Below are 18529 nucleotides of genomic sequence, written 5' to 3'. Positions count from 1 at the left end.
TCTTCACCAGTGCTCTGTTCTCTTTACTAGATAGATGCAGAAGTGAGCTCTGCCTGTGGGTGGGAGAAAGGGGAGACACCCTCATGGGTGCTAAAGGAGATGGAGGGTGCAGGGAGAGAGGGGCTTCCACTTATAGGATGTCAGAGCTGGAAACATTCAACCTCCCTGATCTGCGTAGCCTGTTCTACAGAAGGGGGAAACTGAGGCTTATGTCAAATGACAGCGTCCAGGTCTCCTGCCTCCTGGCCGAGCTGTCTGCTGCCCAAGGACGGAAGCACGGGGCGCGGCTGGCCTGGGCTTTTTCCAGAGGGAGGGCAGCACGGTGAGCCCCACGGGCGACTCTCCCCCCGCGCGTGTGCGTGTTGGTGTCTTGGCAGAGCTCCTCTATGATGATGTCTTCTCCGTCTGGGAGACCATCTGGGCGGCCAGACACGTCTCATCCGCCCACTACGTGCTGTTCATCGCGCTGGCGCTGGTGGAGGTCTACCGTGACATCATCTTGGAGAACAACATGGATTTCACAGACATCATCAAATTTTTTAATGGTACCCACATGACACATCACTTCCCTTCTCTCTAAGTATCTGCTTCCTCATCTGTGAAAGGGGGTAAGAGTGTCTACTTCAGAGGGTTGATGTGTAGGAAAAGCAGATACAGGAGGGCAGTTGAAATGGCATGAAAAAGGTGCACAGCCTTTGGATTCAAACAGGTGTAGATTCTGGAGCCAACCTTGCCACTCAAGCAAGGGCTGTGTGACCTTGGGAAAGTAACTTCATGTCTCTGGGCTTCAGATTCCTTGGCGATAAAGTGTTACCAACCCTTCCCTCGCACAGCAATGTCGGGGGGATTAAATGAGACCATGTGGATAAAGTCCAGCAGGTGGTACCTGGCTCATATGAGGGACCCCACCGCCAGAAGCTGTTGCTACTTTTACCACTGTTTTTAAAAAATTCTTTAACTAAAAGAGGTTTTGGAAAAAGCAAAAGAAAAAAAAGCCACCTGTGACCTTACCCTGGAAACATTGTTAGTTTTTTTTTTTTTAAATAAGCTTTTTATTTTGGAATAATTTTAGATTTACAGAAAAATTGCACATAGTACACAGAGTTCCCAGGACCCTTCAGCCAGCTGCCCTGAAGGTTAATTCGTTACCTGATCCTAGTCATTTGTGACAACAAAGAAATTAACATTGATACATTACTTTTAACTAAACTACAGACTTTTTTGATTTCATCTGCTTTTTAACTAATGTCCTATTTCTGCTCCAGGATCCAATCCAGGAAACCATGTGGTTTCATTAAAAAAAAAAAATTTTTTTTTTCCTTCCAGTCTTTCCCATGGTCATGTAGATTTTTATGTTGTTACCATCACAGAATCCAGTTGTATCTCATTTTTTTTTCCCCACTTAATATTTTTAAAAGCATCTTCCACATAATCATTGTTAAAGATGGCAGAATAAACCTGAAGTGGCTCTCTGTAACTTATGAACCATCCCTTATGGTTGGGCATCTGGGATGCTTTCAGTTTGAGGATGTGGTTTGAGAGCCCGAAGCAATTCCTAGCTTAACAGAGAGATTCTCAAACTTTCTCGGTTTACGGCACACCTAGTGTCTCTGTAAAATGTTTGCAGCTTCCCAGACCAAAAGTTCCATTCGGTAACGAGTTAGATCCAAACTACTTAATAAGTATATCTATCATACTTAGTAGCCATTTGAAAAAAAACAATACAGATAAATCTAAAGAAAATAGTATTTTTATTTTGCACTTAAATAAGCACAGTTGCTAATGGATGTGTGCACCTGTTGGGCTTTGCACAACTTCTCAAAGCTTGGAATCGGCCTGGATGCCACCACCTTCGTTTCCTGTTCCGCAGTGGTTTTCATCTGTGGTACCTACTTTCATCAGAGCAATCACTTGCCGAAAACCTAGCTTTGAAAAGCTCTAAAGCCATGGATGGGAAGGTGGTGCGATTTGCGAGTTCACTCGTACTAGCGGTTTATGTGGTGTTTGATGGAGTCAGAGTATCACTGTATTTACCTCAAAATTTCCACGAGTTCACAGTGGAACCCTCTGGGGTTCCTCGGCACCCAAGTTCAGGAACCACAGTCTAAGTGCCTTTTTTTTTTCCTAAATGATTTTTTTCCTAAATGATTTATGATCAACGTCTAAGTTTAGGATTATTCTGCTTTAAAAGTTTAGGATTATTCTGATCGATTTGTGTCCCTCTGGACAAAGTGATTATTTTTGTTTTCTCCCCTTCCCTCCCCTCTCCTTCTGTTGAGTCCATCCTTCTATACTTTTAAGCATCTACCATGTGCCTGGCCTTGCTTTTTTAACAGGTTCCCAGTCATTGTGTTTGTAGGAGTCGGGGTGGGAGGTCCTAACATTGTTTTAAACACACACTGTGAGCCAACTTCATCTCATTTCATCTCTCAGTGACCTTGTAAAAGTAGGTCCGGTTAATGATTCCCATTTCACAGATGAGGAAACTGAGGTCTGGAGATGCAGGCCTTCTCCAAGAGTTGCTCTGGGGATGGATGCCAGACGATGATGAGGGGGATGCCCCAGAGACCCCTCTGGGCGCTGGAAGTATGGCCTCAAGATGGACACAGAAGGAGGCTCATGAGATTTTTGCCTTCTGCTCTTTCAGAAATGGCCGAGCGACACAACACCACACAGGTCCTGAAGCTGGCCCGGGACCTCGTGCACAAGGTGCAGACCCTGATTGAGAACAAGTGAGGGCCGCGTCACCCAGGCACCATCAGCCGAGCCGCCGCCCGCCTTGTCCCGCCCGCTTCTCCTCCCGGCCACCGGGGAGCGGAGGTCCTGGTGTCTGTTCATGAGCATGGACTTCTGGGCAAAGAGAGAGTACCCCAGCTTTAGCCACCGGACAGGTGGGGTCGAGGGGTTGCCCCTTCAGTTCAGCCTTACGTTTTCCTGTTTGACCAAAGATCGCCCAAGCCTGGGATTTCTCTTCTGTGGGAGTTGGGGGTTGTCAGTGGACCAAGGGAACATCTTCGTTCGTGGTCCCCAGAATGGTCTCTCTTCTCTCTCCCATCCCTCCACATTGTCCTGTCGGATGAGACTTAGGGAGGGAATTTTTTTTGGAAACGGGGGTAGGAGAGGTCTGCGGGGCTACCTCTGTAGTCTGAAGGGCGCCTTTGGAGATGTTCCAGAACATGGCTGGCAGGTTGGATTGGAGCAGAGCACTGTTGACATTTGGGCTGGGTAATTCTTTTTTGGGGGGGGGAATGCAGCCCTTGGGCACCGTTGGATTTTTAGCAGCATCCCTGGCCTCTACCTGCTGGATGCCAGTAGCACACTCCTCCCCAGCCCTTTGTGACAAGCCAGAACACCTCCAGACGGTGCCAGCCCCATTTGAGAACAGCTGGCCTCGAGGTTCCCAGGTGAATCTCCCTCCCCACTTGCTTTATACCTGAGCTGCCTGTATCCTGAGATTCCTCCCATTTAGCAAAGGCACGTGGGGGCCCTTCACTCATCTCGCCTGGGGTCTGGAATGCCAATTATTGTATTCTCTCATTTTCTCTCCTCCACTTGGCCCCGGAAGAGACTTCTTCTTTTCAAGAAGGATGTCTGCCTGTGAGAAGTGTCTGTAGGCATGAGATTGGCTTCTTTGGAGTCCTGTCCCAACTCCGCCCCCCCCCCCCAGGCAGGGCAGAGTCCACACCCCCTTCCTGTCTTCCTAGGGAGGACCTTGCCTCTCCGTCCACACATTGGGTCTGGTGTTCCAGAAGCTTGGAAGGTGTGTGTTGGTGCAAACCACTTGTTCAGGGAGGCTGACTTTCCCCCAAGTGCCCTTGCTCACTCAGGACAAAGGACAGAGTTTGGCCAGGGTGGGCGTGGTGGTGGGGGTCTTCCTTGGGAAAGAAGCTTCGGCTGATGAACTGGTACCAGAGTCACGGCTAAGCCTGGAAATGGTCACCTCCACGTCTTCACACAAAGGGTCACCCATCCCCAAACAGACCGTAAGTGAGCTAATCTACCCTGCCGACCTGCCCTCACAGGAGAGCAGGGCTGCCAGCCCTTCTGTTCTGAGGCTGCACTAGAATCAGGAGAAACAGGAGAGTCAGGGATGGATGCTCATCCGAAGGGCGCCAGGTAGGATTCTGGAGAGGGGAGGAGACTGGGAAAGCGTATTGAAGCACGCGCAGAAGGGGTGCGTTTGTCCTCCAGCCCTGAGCAAACCTGGAAGGGGAGCGATCCCTGCCCGGCATGCTTGTGAAGGCTCTTCCCTCCGACCCAGCACCTTCCGCTGCATCCAAACCCCCAACTTCCGTCCAAGTGGGGTGTCTTGGACAGAATGGAAGAGACTAGACGTTCCTTGAGAGTTGCATCTCCTCGCCGTAGTCCCCCAGCTTCCCAAGATGGGAGAAAAATGTATGAAAGTCCTGTCCAGATAAAAGTTTATTTTGCCACTCAGCTGTTCACTACAGAGGACGTTATTTTAGCAAGACCCAGGACCTTCCGATTCTTAATTTATTTTTTAACAGACCAGTCTGAAAAGTACAGCACAAGATCTTTTCTCTGCCTTGTCTCGTGGTGTTCCAGAGAGCATCGTGGTTGTGACTTGGAATAACTCATATTTATTCTGCTTGGTGTGTTTATTCGGGTCTCTGTGTGTCGTGTGTGTCCTTGTGTCCCAGCATCGAACGCGTGAGAGTCGTTCCATCTATGGAGCGCCTTCTTTTTCTCAGTGTTGCCAACATATCTTGTAACTGTTTACTGAAAAGTCGTGTCTATATAGAGAGACAATATATATATATAAACAGAAATGTGTAAACCTGGGTTATTTTTTGTTTCTGTATTTGGGGATTTTTTTTTTAATTTGAAAGAAAGAAATGTTCACTTCTGAAGATTGTGTCCTCGCACCCCATGCCACGCCTCCACCCCTGTGACCCAGACCCAGAGATGGACAGATTCTTGATAGCTGACTGGCTTTTCCCCAGGAAGTTCAAGGCTGGCCAATCACATGTCATCCTCTGTATCAGTTAGTTGGTACGTAAGTCATGCTGCGTAACAAACCCCTCCCAAGCCTTAGTGGCTTAAAACAGCCATTTATTTAGCTTGTGATTCTGTGGGTCAACAGTATGGGCTTGGTTCAGCTGGGAGGTTCTTCTGGTCATGGCTGGACTTCTTCGTGTGTCTGTGGTCAGCTGATGGCCAGCCAGAAAAAACTCTTGCTTTTGACAGTTGGCTGGCTGTTGGCTAGGACAGTGGGAGAAACTGGGCAGTGTATGTCTCATCTTCCAGTAGGCTAGGTCAGGCTTGTTTACAAGGCCAAGATGGCAGTTTCTAAGAAAGCAAGCAGAATTGTCCCATGCCTCTTGAGAGCTGGGCTTGGAATTGGCATAAAGTCATTTCTACCATATTCTGTTGGACACAGTACATCATATGGCTGAGCTCAGGTTCAAAGGGTGGAGAAATAGACTCCACCAGTTGATGGGAGGCTTTGAAAAGTGACATTGAAAAGGGTTGTCAATATAGGCAGGGAAACAATTGAGGCCATTAACGCAAACAGTCTACCGTGTACCCCAAGGTCCGTGCACAAGAGGGGTCCCTAGATGGCCAGCCACTGGACTCAAAGAGCATCCTTCTAAGTTGATGCCTCAACTGTGTCCCCACTGCTGGGGTAGCTTCTTTGTCACCCCTAATGTTCCCATGGACCATCAGCTTATCTTGACAGCACCCACAATGCCCACTCATGGCCGCTGTTCTGAACCATAGTCCTTGGGCAATGGAGACCTTGCGTGGATCTCCACCCCAGCAGCCTCTGACCGTGGGTCAAGGGAAACTTACGGTTTTCTGCTGCAGAAGCGATGCTTGATTTAATCTAATGTGCACCCATCAGGATTTCAGGTTTTACATAGAAAAAGTTAGTTTCCAAGTAAGCCAGCAAAGTAGAGGAGGAGTTTCAGGTGGCATGGGCAGCTGGGGGGAGCCCAGTCACCACTTTTTTGGAAGATTCCTAGCGGAGGTAAGTCTGAAGCCACACAGCAGTGGGCAGGTGGGGCTGCTTCTTTCTGGGGGAAACTTCTGAGAGCAAAGCATGGTCCCGATATCCTGACCATCCTTTGAAGCCACTGGTCTCATTTCCCCAGCTCCACCCACAACTTGGTACACTGGCTCTCCTCCGGGAGGGCACCACTCTGTTTGCAGCTGCCTGGCCTTGCCAGACCTGGGTACCGAGTGTACAAACAGGCGCTTAGATGCACTATTGACTTACGATGATGGACGGTAGAGTTTATGGGGGAAAAAAATCCTAAGAGAATATTTTTGCGTTTGTAAAAACTTCCCTAAATATGTGCTTTCGCACTTTGCATAGTTGTGAGAAAATGAGTCTCGGGCCACTGGACACATTTTCAGGACTCAGCGCAAGGCTGGAGAAGGGGTCTCTGTTGCCGTGTGTGTGTGTGTGTGTGTGTGTGTGTGTGTGTGTGATGCAAAACTGTCACGGTAGACTCCTCCTCCCATCTTTTCTTCTTCCTCCTCCCTCTTTCCCTCCACTTCTTTATCTCCTCCTTCCCCCGCCCCTCCTACGCCTCTCCTCTCCTTCCTCTCTCTCTCCCCCTTCTGCCTCCTTTCCTTGTAGCCACGAGTATTTGTCTGTGTACCCGTGTTCTCCTTGAATGATGCTGTTCCCGTTTAGAATGACACTGGGGTGTGAAGGTCCTCTGGCTGCTTGACCATCTCTCTTCTAAACCACGCTCCATTTTCTTTTCACTTGGAGCTTTCCATTTGGCTTGTGGGAGGGAAGAGCTTTCCTTATCAAAGATGGCTCGAGTTTGAGAGATGGTAGACCCATCACTCAATGAGTCTTCTCCCCAAGTTTTATGACAGCATCCCCGAAGCTCCAGTCACCTGCTGTCCACCTTTATGATTTGGACCGTATCTGTGTAACACTAGTAAAGTATTATATCTTTACTAGTTTTCCTTGAATCAGCTCACCTTTTAAACTTCAAACTGATGGAAAGTCAGGATCATTTGCATGAACAGAAGATAGTTATAAAAATCAATATTATTATCTTGCCAAAATACTATTTCCCACCAAAGGCTTTCTGAAGCCTGCTCTCTCGCTCGCTGTTAAGAAGTCATGAGGGCTGGAGAGGCACTAAAGACATGCTAGCCCCAGATAAGCCTCTCTTCTTGGAGGACTTAAAGGAGAACTGAAATGGGAATGATCTGCTCGCTGTGCCAACTAAAATCATCACCTCTGTCTCTTGTCCACTTGTTTGGGGAGCAATGACTTGGGATCCCAAATCTGTCACTTCTTGGCTGTGTGGCCTTAGGCAAGTAACTTTACCTCTCTGAGCCTTAGTCTTCATTTCTGTGAACTGGGAATAATAATGCCTCCCTTGGGTCTGGATTCAGTCCTGGCTCCTCTCTTTCACTGGGACCCTCTGTCCCTAACATCCCCGAGGATGGTTTCCTGGTTGGGACCTCAGTTTCCCCGAGTTCCCGTCATCTGCCTGGCTCAGGTTCTCAGGGCAGTCTCTGAAACCTGAGAGACTGTGGCTGCTGGAGGAGAACTGGGGAAGGGATGAGCTCTGAGCCCTCTTGGGCTGTGATGGAGCACCTGGAGATTGGGGTAGCGGGATCATCACTTCCTGGCAGGAGCAAATCCCACACTGACTCCGCGGTTTGCGTCAGATTCTACTGAGCCAGGAAAGGGCTCTCGGGTCTCTGTGCTGCTAGCTTTCAAGGCACGGGGCACATTGAGAGCTTGAGCCTAGAGGAGCACAGTTTGATCCTTTTTGAAGTGCCACCTTGCCAGTCCTTTGCTAAGTCAACCTTAGGAGAATGCGAATGACGCACAGAACCATGCAGTTCCCTGGGGACTTTCCATTACATCAGGGTGTTATGCAGGAATCTTCCAGCATCTTCCGAGCTTTCCTGATTCGGACTCACGGGCACAGTGGTTTCCAGCCTTGGTAGGCGCAGGGCTCCTTGTGAAAAACAAACGCCTCTTGTGATGAAGAGAAAATCAGGCAGACGGATTCCTCTGTCTCTTGGCAAATAAAGACAGCGTCTCTGTAAATGCTCCTGCTTTACACGCTGCAGAATTGCCCCCTTTGGCATTGCTGAAACTGCTCAAAGAGAAAATTAGGGGACTTGGGGCCATCGTAAGGTTATCACAGAGAGGAGACGGCTCATCCTGAGCACAGGTGGGTGATCTGAAGCTGAGTTTGGGCTTCTCCTTCGTGGCACCTACTTGCTGCCTTTGGCACTGTGACGCTGCTTGGGGCTCCAGGAATCTTCCCACACAAGCCTGATTCACATCAAAGTGTTCCTGATGACACTCGAAATCCACCGCTGGTCTTCAAATCGATTTAAACATCATGTGATGGCTTCCTGGGTTTTCTGTTATTCTATTAATTTTTTCAAAAAGCTGTCAAGTTGTCCTGGTTTTTTTTTCTGAGAGATGAATGCAACCTGCATTCTCTGTGGTCTGTGTGTTTTCCAAAGAATAGAATTGCCCTAATCACATAGTGTTGTTTATGGATATTCTTGGTTGAACATTTAAAGCCAAAAGAGTTTGATGAGCTGGGTCGGGGCAGAGATGATAAATCCAGGTGTTATTTTGCCTCCATCACAGAGTCTGACAGACTTGTATTCAAATCCCAGCTCTGTCACTGATCAGCTGTGCAGCCTTGGGCAAGTGACTTTACCTCTCTGAGTTTGTACTTTTGTGAAATGGGGATGATAAAGCTTCCCTTAAAGGGAGAGTTGGACATTGAATGTTTTTGCTTGCCCAGCATCCTTGCCCCATTCTAGGACCAGCAACTTCTCCCATCTTCTGGGGAACTATATCTCCTACATTATAACTTAACCATGTGGCCTAGTGAGATTACTGAAACGCCCCTCCCCTCCAGGAGTTGTCACATGACCCCATCCTGGCCAATCAGATTCCTTCCTTGGGAAGAGAGCAGTTCACTCATTCTTCTGGAACAGTCAAGCTAGAGGGATGCTGGCCTGGAGCTGCCTGTGCCCGTGCCTCCTACAGGTGGGGAAGCAGGCATGGCTGGATCCAGGTATTCAAATGAAGTCCATAGACCTCCATCTCTTTCCATCTCATGGCTCCACTCATCTATGCCGGCTCATATAGGTCCCATGCCTATCTCTGACCCAGCCTGTCTGACCAGGCTTGGTTGGCTAGAAGGATTCATTTGTCCATCGTAATGTCTGAAGCGGTCCGAGAGTTGCTGAGGGTTATTTCCCAAGGGGAGATCAGGGTGCTGCCCCCAAAGAATGGGCCGTGATAGGCAAAAGCCACAGACTGAATCCAGCATCCCTGGCAGAGAAAGCAATGTGTGCAAAAGGGGTAGAGCTGTGAAGAGACCCACTGTGGGCTCAGGATGCGGTATGGCTGGAGGGAGAGGTGCAGGGCTCAGTGGGTGATAAGAAAGAAGCTGAGAGGGAGAGGTTGGGACTGGATCGTGGGGCACCTCATGCACCCCAAGTTAACAGTGAACTTTCCACAACAGTGGGACTATATGCATGGAGGGTTGAGACAAGTCCTTAACGCCTGTCCTCCCCTCCCCACCCCAACGCAGGACCAACTTTTATCTATAATGGGTACCCACAAAATGTTTGATGGGAAAATGAGTAATTTTCAAATTCTTCAAGAGGAGAGGAGTTTTTAAAAGGGAGGGAAGAGAGAGAATGTGCACATACCCATTAAAAGAGGTAGTATTTGAGTGAAGACCATGGACTCAGAATTGCCTCTAGGCACTTTTCATTAATAGATTTTATTCTCACCACAGTCCTGTGAGGTAGGGATTACAATAATAGTAACTAAAGTTTATTGAATGCTATGCTTAGCATTGTGCTACAATACATACATACAATATATACAGCATCTCAAGCTAATTTTCCTAACAACCCTACAAGGTATTTCACCCTCCACTTCACAGAAGCATCCCCTGAGGTCCAGAGAGGTGAAGTGTCTGGCCTGAGGTCACACGGCCAGGAAGCAGCAGAGGTGGGATTTGAACCTGGGTGCATAGTGATTTCATACAATTCTAGCGTGGGCTCTTTTTTGCTCCTCCTGGGATATTTTTATTTGCTCATTTCTGGTGCGAGATGATGCTGTCAGCGTCTCGGGAGAAGAGGATGGTCCTCCTCTGGACCTCAGTTGTGTGGGGCCACCTGATCATGGGCAGGAGGCTGGCCAGGACTGCGTTGAGGATGGCGGTCACATAGCCCCAGCCCAGCTGGCACTGACCACTGTGGTACACGGAGGAGGCTAAGCAGACTTCCTTGGCGAATGGGGAAGCCAAGCTGATGGGGAAAACCAGCAGGCCCACGATGGTGGCGGTGGCTAGAGACAGCAGGAAGGAAAACCAGTGTGTCGGTCAGGGGGCTCTGGGCTGGCCGTCCATCCCGGGACCCACCCACCCACCCAGCTGAGACGGGAGGGAAAGAGGCAGAGAAATGGACAAGAGGCGCAGCTGTTAAGGGGCAATAAGAACAGGCTGGAACCGGCTGGAACCAAGGTGGCATTGAGAAGAGTCCAGTCACTGACCTTTAGTTCATTACGCCTTCATTATAATGCTGAAAATCACTCCCCCTTATGCCACGCCAGTGCCGAGGCAGACCATAAAACGCCAAAAACTGGGCAGTGGCCCAGTCCCTGGAAATCCCCACCCTTCCCCGAAAGAGCAAGAGTATTTCCCCCTCTCATTAGCACGTGGAATTGCTCGGCCCGTGGAAACCGACCACCCCGTGCCCTGAGGCCACTCTCGCTCTCTGAGAAGGCCGGCACTCTGCCTCTGGAGCGTGTATCTCACCAAATAAACTTGCTTGCACCCTCATGTGGTGGTGATATTTCCTTCTCCGGCAACACATCTACCCATCCACTCACTTATTTATTGTCTTGTCTATCCTTTTATCCACCTATCACTCAACTAGCCTTCCACCCATCTGTTCATCTACTCACCCATCCATTCAACCATATTCTAAGCCACTCATTGTCTTCATTTTTCTGTCTACCTAGCCATTCACTCACCCGTTCATCTATCCAACCACCCACTTAGCCACCTGCCCCACCTCCAGTCCTTCCATCCATCCATCCATCCATCCATCCATCCATCATCTATCCATCCATCCATATTCCAGTCTACCCATTTTCCCCATCCCTCCATCTATCTATCCATTCTTCCATCCTCTACTAATATATCAGTTCATTCACCTACTTACCCATCCCACTGCTTCATTCATTCGCCAACCCACCCATCCCATCCATCCTGCATTCATTCATCAAAATCTGAGGCGCAGTGGAAGGCACTAATGATACTGAGACACTTCCTCATCTTCAAGGCACTCCCAGTGCAGGAGAATCATGTGACCCCCCCAGCCTCCCTTCAGCCACACCAGTCCACTTGAAGTTCCCTGCACAAGCCTTGCTCTCTTGTCTCCACGCCTTTGCCCCTGATCTTCCCATTACCGGAAATGCCCTTTGCATTTGGCTAATCCCCACTGAGTCTTCCAGACTCAGCTCAGTGGTGCCTCCTCCAGGAAGCCCTCCTTAACACCCCCCACACATTGGGTCTACCTCTAGGAGTTTTTCCTCGCATCCTGTGCTCATCCCTGCTGTGTCAAATATCCGTCAAGTTGTAACTGCCTGATGCACCCACTCCTACTGGACACTGTGGTAGCTTAGAACAAAGACTGTATCCCCATCCATTGATACAACAAATATTGAGGGAGCATCTATTATGTATAAAGCACTGTGTTAGGTGCTGGATGCTAGCAAGGCAGATGTGTCCTTGCCCTCATGGAGCTGACGTTCTAGTGGAAAGAGAGGTGTGATAATCAAGGCGGCAGATAAGATATTTCAGGTAAGTGCCATGAAAAATACAAAGCAAAGTTAAGAAGAAAGAGACCTTAAGGGGAAGGAAGCTCCCTTACCTCGAGGTCATGGAAGATGTCTGTGATATTTGAGCAGAATATGAAGTGGGAGGGGCAAGATGTGAAGATCTGTAGAGGGAGAATTCCAGGCAGAGGGAACAAGCTTGGCGTGTATGAGCAACAGAATGCAAGCCAGTGTGGCTGGAGCACACTGAGCCTGGCAGAGAAGGCGAGAGATGACGTCGGTGAGGGAATGCGGGTTTAATCAGCAGAGCCTCGTTGGTAACAGGAAGTCATAGGAATGTGGATAAGCCAATGTGTGTGGCGCGATCTGATTTCAGTTTTAACAGGACCCACTTGGCCAGGGTGTGGCAGACTGTAGCAGGCAAGTGTGGCAGCAGGAAGACCCGTGAGGCGGTCACCTCTGACCCAGGTGAGAGATGGTGGAGAATTAATTGGATGAGGGTTACAATCAAGACCTGAGCTAGATCCTCCAAAGCCCATGTGTGAATTGGAGAAAAGCAACCCTTCTGGGCAGATGTAGCGCTGCAGTTTCACAGCTTAGCAAGTGGAGCATAGGCTAGATTTCAGCAGCTCTCAGCCCTCAGCTGGACTCCCTTGTGCAGTACACAACCTACCCTACTGTATATGGTGTTTCCAGTAAAAATGATGCAAAGTGGATGGATAGGAGAGAAACAAAGGGGATAGACTGTTAGGACTGGGTTTGGCTGAGGGCAGGAGAGGGTAATGTTAACAATGCCATTCTCTACCCCCAATTTCTGGCTTGTTAAAGGACCAGGAATAGTCTGCAATCCTAGGGTTTATCTCTGAGTTTCCACCAGCAGTCAAGATTCTGTTTACAGACTCATTCATCCATCCACTCATTCATTCCACAAACAGGTCTGGAACACTTCCTATATGACAGTGGATTTACCTGCTGCTGCCTGCACCCAGGGCATTGGGCCACTGCCCCTCCTTGGACAGAGCCCTTTAGGGGCCAGGCCCCAGGACAGGAGGAGAATTGCATTGAAGGCCAACAGGAGCCAGCCTCCGAGGAGCATCGTGGCTGAGACCTGCCAGGAAAAGAAAGGAGGGAGGGTGTTGTCTGGGGTGGGTGCAGTCCTATGCTCTCTCTGCTTACAGATCAGCCCCTGAGTCCTCAAAACCCCACGAGGTCTCTGCCATCATCACCCCTGTTTTACATATAAACAAATGGAGGTACAAGGAGTTGGGTCATTTGCCTCAGGGCACACAGCTAATTAAGCGGTAGAGACAGAATGAAGGTCTCGGTCTATTACCGCCACACCCTCCCTTTATTGAGGACCTGCTGTATGGCAGGTGCGCCAAGGGAGGCACCTTTGAAATCATCCGTTTTGAAGGCTGTGTAATCTGGGAGTCCCCACCCATTGTCCCCATTGTTGAATCTGGCGATTTGCAGCACAACAGAGACCTTCAACATCTTAGCTGGAGTTTCAGACCTAGCAGTGCTTAAAGGATGACCAGGTAGGTGTGTGTAGGTTGTGCACTGCACAACTGGAGGAGCCGCATTTGGGAGTCATCACAGGTTTGCATATTAATTACAGCAATCTTCCAGCAGATGGCAGTACAGTGTCCCGAAGAAAGGACACCCTTTTCCTAATTTGTACAAAGGCGCTGGACTGGCTGGTAGCTGCCTTCAGAATCATCTGGGGTGTTTGCTAAAATGCAGATAGCCAGACCCCACCCCACACCTACAGAGTTAGAGCCTGGAAGGGAGGTGGGCAGAACTTGGCTTTTTTTGGGGGGAGTGGGGTGGCTCTGATGGGTTTAAGAGTGCCCTCCGAGGTCCCAGTGAAACAGTGAGCCCAAGTCTCACCTTCCAGGCAAAGTCAGGAATGTCATCCAGGGACCTGAAGGTCCCACAGCTCTGGTTCCTGCTGTCACCATGGGGCCAGGAGCAGTAGGTGAGCACACCAAAGGAGAAGGTGGGGGCCTGGAACCAGGCAGGGGAGGTAAGGCTGAAGGCTGAGACGCAGGTGAGGGAAAGTCCCAGAGCTGCCCACACGCTGCCCACCATCAGGGACTGTCAGTGACCTAGGGGGTCAACGGGCAAGATTAGTGGAAGGAGAGAAACAGGGGCTGGCAAAGGTCCCCCTCCCCCACCAGCCAGGGATCTGGTCCTGCCTTCAGCTCATCAATCCCGGCTTCGACCTGGGATGCAACGGGAGGTGTTAACTGGGGTGGGGGTGGGGGCGCTGCCCTAACAAGTCCTGCAAGCAGAGACCCCAAATCTTAAAAAAATGTTACTGCTTAAACAGACCTTTAAACACAAACAGTCCTCATAGGAAATAATCATCACGGGTCCAGGCAAGCCCCCTCTCTCATGGTGCATTCATTCATTCATTTGTTCCTTCATACATTCGCTCTGCCCATCAAGCTTTGCACTGTCCAAAGGTCTGCTTGTATCCAGAGGGGGCACCTTTTTCAAAATCACACGGATGCTGTGTTTTGAACAACCCACTATCCATCAGCTAACTCCTCCCAATCCCTGACCGTTTTAATTATTGACCGTGTATGTTTTTGTTTGGAGGTATTTTTACAAAATAGATATTGTTTAGTATGTGTGTATTTTTCGCGTATGTAAATGACACTGTTTTCTATCTTGTCATTTTTTGTGGGGCTGGAAATGATCCTTGGGGGATGTCCACGTGGTACTCGGACCCAGGCTTAAACGTCTCTAAATTATAGAATGCCAGAAGTTACTTAGTTTTCATTCGCCTTGAATCCTCTTTACATAAAGGAGAAAGTCTCTGTTGGAGCTGCTAGATCTTAAACACTTCCCAACCATCTGTCAATCTTCCCTTTTAAGAAGACGGGGAGCCTTGAGCAGGCGACGGAGACTAGTGAGATTTGGGGAATTTGGCTGGATTTTCTTTTATTTGTGGCAGTGGTTTTGTTCTAGTTTTTAGCAGCATACTGGTGATCCATTTAAACTTAAAATGTATGTTAATGAGAAAGAGAGTTGATTTCAAGTCTGGTCTTCCCTAAATAATCATAGAGGTTGGATGGGGAGGCTGAGGCAGGAAAGTGGCTTGTTCATTGCCAGTGTTGTCATTGATGGTCAGAAGTGTGGCCCAGAAGGACCGAGCCAGCCCAAGGGCATACCCAGTGTCAGAAGCAGCTGAGACAGTCAAGGGCATCTACACAGACCTTTCAGGACCAGTGCTTTTCAACCTTGGCTTTCCCTTTGGGAACTCTAAGCCCAGCCAGCACTTCAAACGTGGCCAGAATCCTGGGCTTGGAGGCCGGCCAGTCCCTCCACCGCTTCCTAGCTGTGTGACCTGGGACAAGTTGCCCCATTGCTCTGGGCCTCGGTTTCTCCATCTGTACAAGCAGATTAGAAGTCCCGGGGGGGCAGGTAGTGTTAGGTTCCATCGCTGAGCAGGGTGATGTGGTAGAAAGACGCAGATAAACCACATCCCAGTCTTCCCAGCGCTATGACCTCGGGGAGGGCAACTCGTCTCTCTGGAAAACGGGGCTGGGGTTGCTGTGCAGGTTCTAGGGGGTCAGATGCAGGTGTGTTGCAGGGGGCGGGGCTGAGCTAAGCCCACGCAGGTAGGGGAGGGTTAGGAGACACATTTTATTCCCAGGATTAGAAAAACCTCACAGCAGCTAGCCGGCAAGTGAGAAGCAGCTCCGTGAGGGAGGAGAAATATTTTCCCTCTACAACAAAATCAGCCTCTCCTTTGGAGCTGGCAGGATCCTGAGGGCTGTAATTCCAGCCAGGAAGCTGGGGAGCCCTGAGCTGACTGAGGCCCATGATTCGGCCTCTCTCTGGCTGCCCCAGTGCCTCTCCGGGCGTTTCTGACCTTGAAAGGAGTTTTGTTCTCCAGATAATGTGCTCAATGTCACCTGGGAAAAGCACACTGATCGTCCAGGTGCCCAGAAACTTAAATGAGGCATTATAACCCGAAACCACATCCGGCTGGTCTCCAATCAGCTGGAATCCACCTAGGGGAAACTTGAAAGGGATTGAGTATTTTCTCCTCCGGCGTGGCATTTAACTGTTAATGGCAGTTGACGATTTTTGAGCACCCATCAGGCTCCATTCTAAACTCTTTCAGAGCCTCACTCAGTTTAAGCCCTGTAGCCACTCCATGGTAGGGTGAGTAGTACCCATTTTACAGATGACAAAGAGAAGCCTCAGGAAGCAAGTGATGGACCCAGGACTCAAACTCAAGGAATCGGGCTCCTGATTCTGGGTCCTAAACCCAAAGTGATATCAAGGAATTAGTTTAAAAGGCAAATAAATACCCCAGCGGTTTTCTGGGGCTACCCAGGGTTGGAGTTTGGTCAATCCTCCCCCCTGCTCCAGCCAGGGGAGCACAGATGGTCCCAGGAGAGCCATAGGCAGCCACGGCAGGAGAACTGGGATCGGGGACTTTAGAGGTGGCTGCTAATGCCTTGGGATGTCCTGGGACAAGGAATGTTTGGATTCTGGATCTATATTGAAGGTCGAAGGTAGGACAAGCTGACCAGATTTACTTATGGATTGGACTTGGAGTGTGAAGGACCATGAGGAGGCAAGCATGCCTCCAGGGCTTTTGACCTTGGCAGCTGGGACGGGGGGAGCTGCCATTACTGAGATGGCGAAGCTGCAGGAGGGGCCGGTTTGCTAGCCTAAGTGAAGTCTGATGTGTATTTTGCCCACCCATCGATCTACAGATGCAAACAGACACAGTTGCACACCAAGAGAAAGCTCAGGGAGATGTTGGGGGCAGACAGGGTGACATCCAGGGTGAGGTCTGAAGATGGACAAGTCAGAGTGGATGATGACTTTGACTCCAATCCTTTGTTTCATTCTCCCAGCTGCACGGCCAGGTAAGCCGGATTTCTGGTTCTATTCCAGCTCCATTATGAGTAGGCTGTGTGCACTGGTTCGAATTATGTCATGTAACAGCTCTGAGTCTCAGTTCCCCCATTGCAATGGACTGAATGTTTGTAAGCCCCAAAATTCATACATTGAAATTCGAACCCCCATGGTGATGGTATTAAGAGGTGGGCCTTTGGGAGGTGATGAGGCCGTGAAGGTGGAGCCCTCGTGAATGGGATTAATGCCCTTATAAAAGAGACCCCAGAGAGTGCCCTTGCCCCTTCTGCTGGGTGAAGACACACTTCCTGGCCTTTTACATACCAGGAAGTGGGCTCTCGCCAGACACCTAATCTACCTGCATCTTGATCTTGGAATACCTAGCCTCCAGAACTGTGAGAAACAAATTTCTGTTGGTTATAAGCCATTTAATCCATGGCACTTTGTTACAGCAGCCTGAATAGACTATGTCACCCACTGGCAAAAGGATGGCCACGTCCTAGACTTTAACCTTTTGAGAGTGATAGACTCCTTTGAAAATATGATTTAAAATCATGGAAACATTCCCCGTGCAGGCTTAAATACACACACACACACACACACACACACACAATATTGTTTGTAATTTCAGGGGCTCGTGGATCCTTAATGCTCATTATGGCCCCTGGACAATACTTTCCTCTCTCCCCACTCCTGACTCCACATCACTCCTCCCTCCAGACTCACCACACTTCTGGTCAAGACCCTCCAACCTGGTCACTTCTTCTCAGGCTCCAGCTTTGAACGTAAGTCTGTGACCTTGTAAAAGGTGTCCTTCCTTTTGAAGGAAACTCTCAGGCTGGTGAACAAAACCCAGGCATGTGATAAGCTGGTCTGAGAGGGGTGTGTGTGTGTGTGTGTGTGTGTGTGTGTGTGTGTGTGTTTTCCTTCCTAGTTCCTTAAATCTAGACAGCCTTTCACTGGGGCTGCTGGGTGGGCTGGACAAAGAGGGAAAAGCCAGCCCCAGATCAGGATGGGGTGAGGTTACGGTGTTTCCTGGGTAGGAGAAGGTGCGAATAGGGATTAACCGATCTACATTAAACACCAGGTGTTGAAATTCTTGCCACTGTGCTCTCAACATTTCTGCCTCGGTAATTCTAGTTGAGGGATATTTCTCTGGGATTTGAATATCTACCTTGCAGCCTGTGAACTTCCAGAGAGCAGGCACTGGATCTGAAAAGTCTTTATCCCCAGCATTCAGCATAAAACTTGGCTCAGTGTAGGTGCTTGTCTTGTCTTTTGCTGTAAGTGGTGGAAGTGCAACTCCAACTGGCTCAACTAGAAACGGGAAATGTGTTGGCTTACATAACTGTAAATTCCGTGGACAGCTTCAGGCACAGCTGGATCCAGGTGAACAAGTAATGTCTCTTTCTCTCAGCTCTGTTTTCTGCCGCATTGGGTTCACTCTCAGGCAGATTCTCTCTCACAGTGATGGCTTCTGGTGCCTCCAGGCTTAGCAACCATGGAGAAAAGAAGCTCCTCTTTGCACATAGTTGCCGCAATTGCTGTGACTAACTCTCAGTGGACAAACTTGTGTTACATGCCCTTCCATGAACCAGTTATTGTGGCCAGGGAAATAGGATGCTCTGATTGGCCAGACCTAGGTCCTGAGCCTTAGGACTAGGATTTGGGGACTGTGGATTGGAGTAGGCATGCTATGGGGTTCAATGCACTGGAGAGACATGGAATAAAGGTGGGGAGTGGGGTGGTTTCTAGGAGGAAAACCGAGGTGCTGTGAGCGGAGGATGGATGCTGGGCAGGTGAGAACAACAGGCA

General features: G+C 49.4%; 2 protein-coding genes across 2 annotated transcripts in view; one reads left to right on the top strand and one right to left on the bottom strand.

Moving 5' to 3' along the window:
* Positions 1-4798, top strand: part of SGSM1 (small G protein signaling modulator 1) — a 73138-nt gene extending 68340 nt beyond the window's left edge. The window contains exons 26-27 of the mRNA XM_032471216.1: positions 378-545; positions 2648-4798. Coding sequence (XP_032327107.1) covers positions 378-545; positions 2648-2736 — 257 coding nt within the window. The 3' untranslated portion in view covers positions 2737-4798. The remainder of the gene's footprint in view (positions 1-377; positions 546-2647) is intronic.
* A 5050-nt stretch (positions 4799-9848) lies between these two features.
* On the bottom strand, positions 9849-17526 carry TMEM211 (transmembrane protein 211). The gene is made up of 4 exons (XM_006185761.3): positions 17441-17526; positions 13721-13938; positions 12800-12938; positions 9849-10336 (listed from the first exon to the last, which is right to left on the bottom strand). Exons 2-4 carry the CDS (start codon positions 13919-13921, stop codon positions 10083-10085), a joined length of 594 nt encoding a protein of 197 aa, XP_006185823.2. The 5' UTR covers positions 13922-13938; positions 17441-17526; the 3' UTR covers positions 9849-10082.
* Between the last annotated feature and the right edge of the window lie 1003 nt (positions 17527-18529).

The sequence above is a fragment of the Camelus ferus genome, chromosome 32 (assembly GCF_009834535.1).
Source record: "Camelus ferus isolate YT-003-E chromosome 32, BCGSAC_Cfer_1.0, whole genome shotgun sequence".
NCBI classification, from domain to species: domain Eukaryota; kingdom Metazoa; phylum Chordata; class Mammalia; order Artiodactyla; family Camelidae; genus Camelus; species Camelus ferus.
The sequence above is the reverse complement of the archived record's forward strand: the minus strand, read 5'-3'. Positions and strand labels throughout refer to the sequence as shown.